This window comes from Triticum urartu, unplaced genomic scaffold (assembly GCF_003073215.2).
Source record: "Triticum urartu cultivar G1812 unplaced genomic scaffold, Tu2.1 TuUngrouped_contig_7567, whole genome shotgun sequence".
In the NCBI taxonomy this organism is placed as follows: Eukaryota; Viridiplantae; Streptophyta; class Magnoliopsida; order Poales; family Poaceae; genus Triticum; species Triticum urartu.
This window is the reverse complement of record NW_024118423.1, coordinates 1-6,833: the sequence shown is the minus strand read 5'-3', so window position 1 is coordinate 6,833 and position 6,833 is coordinate 1. Positions and strand designations below refer to the sequence as shown.

The window sequence follows — 6,833 nt, the reverse complement described above, 5'->3', positions numbered from 1 at the left end:
AATGTTTTTTAAATGTCTTATTTTCTTGCACAAATACGAATAAAATTAAGCTTACAATCAGAAAAATTATGGGGTCAGCTGACCCCACATCGTACATGTAGAATCGCCCTGGATCTGCCCTAACCCTCCTAGTCAGTAGTCACTGCCCGAAGAGCTGCTAGGGGAAACTTATGTTCCCTTCAAACGCAACACCCATAGTATCGTAGTGCTAAAACTCTAATCTTTGCCTATTTTGCTCTTTGAAATTTTTTTGAACGCCGACTTCAAAATGCTGAGCAGACAACTTGACCGAGTCTAAGCCATCAGCACACACACTCTACGCTCGATCCAGTTTAGTATCCCAAACATTAAATGGTAGTGATATATGGCCCTGGAAACTGATCGAACTTACTAATTCCTATAGTAGTATATGTGGACCCAAAATCAATCTCCAGCGTGTAGATATCTCCATCAAAAACACACTCGTCTCCTCGACCCCAAAGTTAATGCCCAACACTTATCATTACACAAAGAAAGGAAGTAATTAATGCATCCATTAATGAGAAGCGAGTATAGGACTCGAGAGCATATCCATCCAAGAGCGTTCACCTATAAAAACACCCCTGCTCGATGAATCCATCCTGTGCCTTCCGAGACTGTATTCTGTTGCCTTTTGAGCAAGCACTCTTGCTCGATCGATCGACCGATCGATCCCGTGCCTGGCCACTGGTTGGCGAGCATCTTACGCAATGGCAGGTCGCCCGTTGCTGGTCCCGGCTGTCATGCTGCGTCCTCCTGGACCGGCGTTGGGCTCGAGGGCCTCGCTATACGTCGGCGACCTAGATGATGGCGTGGCGGAGGGGCATATCTACGCCCTGTTCTGCCAGGTGGCGCCCGTGACGTCCCTCCGTGTCTGCCGGGACGTCACTGGCAGGTCAATTGGTTATGCCTACGTGAATTTCTACAGTCGGGAGGACGGTGAGTTTGGCTTCATCTCTTGTTTTTTCTTTTTTTTGGGTTGTCTTTGTCTCTTTGCATGTTCATCTACTCAGGCTTGGATTGGGGATACAAAGAACTTACGAGGATGCGTGGTTTTAGATCTTGGTTGTGAAGTCTGTGATTTACTAGATTTCCCATACAAGATGTGGCACACCATCGGTTGAAGTTCTATTTTGGCATTTTCTTGTTCTGGTCAACAGAGGCGAGGGTCTTTTGATGGAACGCGTGTAGATAGTGTGTTGACCTGCAGTTTGTAGAACAACGTGTCACTAACATAAGTAGTGTTGGAATCCGTAACCGTTTCGGGTTTGCGGAATCTGATGCTAACGGAATCGGGCTCGGAATAGGATAAATGATTGGCAAAAGCCAATGGACACACACAGTGGTTGCAATTAAACGTGTGTTTACCTACATACCATATATTTCTGTCGTAAAAGAAATTGACATGTTCCTATTATTGGTGATGTCTTTCTTATTCAGGTCGTAACACTTGAGAATTGAATCACAAGTTGAATTGTAGTTTGTTGTTAAGTTAGGTTGGTTGTTTTCAAATTAGCCAACATTAATTGCTGTTTGTGTCTGAGTGAAAGGCTTCATACACTGCTTGTGTTTATTATGAACAGACGAGAATAGGAATTTGGGCTAAAATCCTGTTAAGAGTTCTCCATAGATTGTGCACCATGGGGTAGAAAATCGCCGTAGATAATATAGTGTTGTCGGAATCTGACTCAGAACCGGATGTATGATTTGGGAAAAATAAGTAGACACACACAATTGTTCCAATTAATATGTGTTTATCTGTTCGCTGAGTTATGCCGTAAACGAAATGACATGTTCATATTACTGGTGGTTGTCTATCTTATTTATGGTGTAACATTTGGGAGTTGAATCATTAGCGAGAGGAATTGTAGTTTTTATTAAATTAGGTCACATGATTTGTTTTCAAGTCAGCCAAGATTGATCATTGTTACCAATGAGGGAATGACTTCATAGATTGCATTTGGCGATTAGGAAGAGAATGGAATTTTGACTAAATCTCGGTAAGACTTCTTTATAGATTGGGTTTATGCACATTCCATAAAAAAACCAAGACCCTTGCTTCGATAGATCACAACAAGAAATATAACTTCAAGGCACTGTAGATTAGGAAGAGAATGGAATCGGCAGTTTGTAGATTGGGAAGATAATGGAATCAGCAGTTTGTAGAACATGCTGCCGAGCACTGACATCAGGGTTAGAATCCGTAACCGATTCGGGTTTCCCGATATGGCAAAAAATCTTTGTGGAAACAAATGCTGTCGGAATACGACTTAGAGTCGGATGTATGGTTCGGAAAAGTCAAGTAGGCACACACACACCGGTTGTAATTAATGTGTTTTTATCTACCTATATATTTTTGTCACAAACTAAATGTTCCCATTATTGTTGATGTCTATCTTACTTATGCCGTAATACTTGGATTGAATCGTCAGCGAGAGGAATTGTAGTTTTTTGTGAACTTTGGGTTGGTTTGTTTCAAATTAGCTAACATTAGTTGTTGATTCCATCTGAGTTTATGGCTTCATAGATTTCTTCTGGTCATTACGAATAGGAAAGAATAGAATTTGGGTTAAGATCCTATTAAGATTTCTGCGTAGATTGTGCACCATGCTGTAAAATTCGACGCGGAAAATAATGTTGCCGAATATGTCGGAATCCGACTCAAAATCGGATATATTATTTTGAAAAAGCAAGTAGGCACACACGATTATTATTTTAGTTAATGCATTTTTTTTACTTGCAGGATTCTGTCATAAACAAAATGTTATGTTCATATTATCGGCGTCGTCTATCTTACTTACGGTCTAACTTTTGGGAGTTGAATTGGTTAGCGAGAGAAAATTTAGCTCTTTGTTAAATTGGGCCACACGGTTTATTTATTAGATAGCCAAGATTTGTAGATTGCACACGGGAATTAAGAACATAAGAGAATGGAAATAGAGTTTAAATTTCCTTACGATTTCATTGTAGATTGTGCATCATGCATGGTGTAGAACGTCATCGTGGAAGTTAACATTGTCACAATCCGACTTGGACTCGGATGTGCATATGATTAGGAAAAAACAAATAGCTAGAATTTGGTTACAATTAATGTGTGTCCATGTTCTTATTTCTTTCTATCTAAACAAAAGGACATGTTTCTGTTATTGGTGTTGTCTATCTTTTTTATGGTGTAACATTTGGGAGTTGACTTGGTTAGTGAGCGATTTTTTTAAAGTTTAGTCCATGCAGTTTGTTTTCTAGTGTAACCAATATTCATTGTTGTTTCCATCGATTCCTCCATAAGTTGGTGTGGCAATTTGGAAAATATAAACAGGAGGGAACTGAATGTGGGTTAAAAGTTCGTTAAGTGGAAACAAATGCTGTCGGAATACGACTTAGAGTCGGATGTATGGTTCGGAAAAGTCAAGTAGGCACACACACACCGGTTGTAATTAATGTGTTTTTATCTACCTATATATTTTTGTCACAAACTAAATGTTCCCATTATTGTTGATGTCTATCTTACTTACGCCGTAATACTTGGATTGAATCGTCAGCGAGAGGAATTGTAGTTTTTTGTGAACTTTGGGTTGGTTTGTTTCAAATTAGCTAACATTAGTTGTTGATTCCATCTGAGTTTATGGCTTCATAGATTTCTTCTGGTCATTACGAATAGGAAAGAATAGAATTTGGGTTAAGATCCTATTAAGATTTCTGCGTAGATTGTGCACCATGCTGTAAAATTCGACGCGGAAAATAATGTTGCCGAATATGTCGGAATCCGACTCAAAATCGGATATATTATTTTGAAAAAGCAAGTAGGCACACACGATTATTATTTTAGTTAATGCATTTTTTTTACTTGCAGGATTCTGTCATAAAAAAATGTTATGTTCATATTATCGGCGTCGTCTATCTTACTTACGGTCTAACTTTTGGGAGTTGAATTGGTTAGCGAGAGAAAATTTAGCTCTGTGTTAAATTGGGCCACACGGTTTATTTATTAGATAGCCAAGATTTGTAGATTGCACACGGGAATTAAGAACATAAGAGAATGGAAATAGAGTTTAAATTTCCTTACGATTTCATTGTAGATTGTGCATCATGCATGGTGTAGAACGTCATCGTGGAAGTTAACATTGTCACAATCCGACTTGGACTCGGATGTGCATATGATTAGGAAAAAACAAATAGCTAGAATTTGGTTACAATTAATGTGTGTCTATGTTCTTATTTCTTTCTATCTAAACAAAAGGACATGTTTCTGTTATTGGTGTTGTCTATCTTTTTTATGGTGTAACATTTGGGAGTTGACTTGGTTAGTGAGCGACTTTTTTAAAGTTTAGTCCATGCAGTTTGTTTTCTAGTTTGGTTAGTGACTTGGTTATGGCTTTGTGTCGTTTACAACTATTGAAGTTGTCCACAAGGCTGTAAGTAACATGGTTTAGTTGTATGCAAACGTCCCAATGCATCCAGTTGACTAGTTTAGATTATTAAATCATCTTTGATCAATGTGGTAGATTGACGGGATGAACAGGAAGATAGTCGGCAAAAAGCCATTGTATGTTGGTGTAGCTCAACGCAAAGAGGAAAGACGAGCGATGCTAGTGGTAAATCTTTCCCAAGTGATCATTTTGTACATTAGGTGCCTTCTGCTGATAAGTGATAAGTAGTGACTTCTTTTAATTAATCTTATATGCTGATAAGTGCTGTTTGAGTTCTAATATTGCTATGTGTCATGTCTACTACATGTCCAATTATTTACGTATTATTTGTTTCATTTTTACACATAGCTGATGAACTAAAAGAAAATCAGTTCAGTTATAAATAAGTTGTATATTGTCCCATCCTAAGAATAACATAGACTGAGAATCAATGTGGATCAGTGTTAACAAAATGGTTATTTTTTTACCGTCCAAATAAACTTAAGTAAAACAGGTTCTCTCTTGTCACCTGTGTGTCACTGAATATTTGAACATTAGATCTGCAACTGTTTCAAGAATATAAACAAGGGACACAGCACAAGCTTAATGCTACTGACATTGTTTCTAGGCACACTTTGCTCGTTTTCAGAACACAGGAGTTCTAGCACCCGCAGTACCACAAAATTTTGCTCCCCGTCAGTTCTACGTCAGTCCAGGAGTGCCTGGCATGTTCCCACCACAGGTTCCTGCAGGCTTCGGGTATCAACAATTCCTACAACAGCATTTCACTCCTTGGGTTCCTAGCGGCATGACGCCATATACGTATAACATGCCGAGGCCACTACACCATGCTTGGCGTGGTGTGCATCAAGAAATCAATCTACACCGACAGGTATTATGGCATGAGAGATGAACATTTTTTGACTTAATTTTTTTAATCCTTAATGCATCAGCTACTCTTGCAAAGTGCATCCAGCCGTGCCCATGTTCCGATTAGGTCACAAGTAGTCAATTCACCTGACTTTCTTGCTTTTACAATGCAGATGGTGTACCCAAATACCAACCAAGCCTTCACATACATGCCAAATTCTATGAATGTGAATGCCAACTCTGTGATGGTTCCCCCTGGCTTCGCACAAACTGATAGTACTGTCTCTACTCCATCTGTTCCAAGCAAGAACACCACCACCACTGCTGTAGATTCTTCTTACCTGGAGAAACAACATCCAGTAAGGACAGTGGAATTATATTAGGACGTGCTAATTTCACAGTTACAAATTTTACTTGGCACGCGTGTTTATATATTAGCCATTTATGTCAATGAAGGGTGAATTTTTAGTTAGGTCGTATACTTTGTTTATCTTGCAGATTCAAGATGAGAAATTGTACCCACTGGGTGAACAGCTTGAGCCAGAATTAGGAGGGAAGGTGACAGGGATACTGGGTGAAGCAATGGAAGCTCTGCAAGCAAGGAAACTGGAAGAGGCCAGGGATACTGTTGACCTCGCGACCATACCATCATCATCGACCTTGAGTGTTAGCAGAGATGCTATTGACCCCGCTTCGACAGCGTCGTCCTCGAGTGCTTCCGCTGACGGTGCTAACCTTGCTCCGTCACCATCATCCTCGAGTGCTTGAACGCTGGTTCCTAACATCTCTGTCGACCTGAAATTTAGATGGTTGGATAATGTTTAAGAAGATTCCTGGTTTGATGTTGCTTCATGATATTTTCGGTCAGAGTTTTATTCTTGTTTGTTTGTTTGTTCTTTGGTTAAAGTGCAACTGCATTTTCCCCAATATTTAGGATAACTTCATCAAATAAAAAATTAGACAGTGCCCTCTTCCTTTGGCAGTGATCCTAGTTTCTTCCAATATTACGTAAAAGATATAATAGTTTAACGATATATGTTTAACAATTCATGATGGCCTCACAAAACACACACACACAAACCAACCAAAAGTGCAAATAGGGTGTTATGGCAAATAGCTTCAGCCTCTAAATCAGCTAAATTGATGCTAAACTGGGGCTTAATAGCGCAAAAACTGCTAAGTCGTATATGGAGATGTCGTTTACATGGACAACTAGCATTTGCTTTTCTCTTCTACAACTATTTTCTCCTAATCTTTTGTAAGTTTATATATTACTAACGTTCAACTCATCTACCCGGGGAAAAGGCCCTCTCCTCCATGACAGAACGAAAATCCTAAGCCCCCTCGCCGCGCCGTACAACGCCCCAGGGTAGCTTGTGCCAAACGGTCAATGTGCCCGCGGGTTGCCTCAGGCGAAGGCGTCGGCGGCGTGAACCATGTGCAGTGGGATGCTAGGGGTGAGCGACCACAGGAATATTTAGAGTATTGTGCACATCTCACAGACTGCTAGATGTTTCATGTGATGTAGAAGTACATATA

General features: G+C 39.8%; 1 protein-coding gene across 1 annotated transcript; it reads left to right on the top strand.

The window, feature by feature from the left end:
• The first annotated feature begins 728 nt into the window (after positions 1–728).
• LOC125531597 (polyadenylate-binding protein, cytoplasmic and nuclear-like) lies at positions 729–6,062 on the top strand. Its single transcript, XM_048695940.1, has 6 exons — positions 729–957; positions 4,384–4,418; positions 4,521–4,610; positions 5,074–5,166; positions 5,468–5,653; positions 5,829–6,062. Exons 1-6 carry the CDS (start codon positions 729–731, stop codon positions 6,060–6,062), a joined length of 867 nt encoding a protein of 288 aa, XP_048551897.1.
• The last annotated feature ends 771 nt before the right edge of the window (positions 6,063–6,833 follow it).

Coding starts and splice junctions, on each gene's coding strand:
- LOC125531597 (XM_048695940.1), top strand. CDS start 729: ATGGCAGGTCGCCCGTTGCTGGTCCCGGCTGTCATGCTGCGTCCTCCT. Junction 958..4,383: donor TTTCTACAGTCGGGAGGACG/GTGAGTTTGGCT, acceptor GTTAGTGACTTG/GTTATGGCTTTGTGTCGTTT. Junction 5,167..5,467: donor CTGGCATGTTCCCACCACAG/GTTCCTGCAGGC, acceptor TTTACAATGCAG/ATGGTGTACCCAAATACCAA.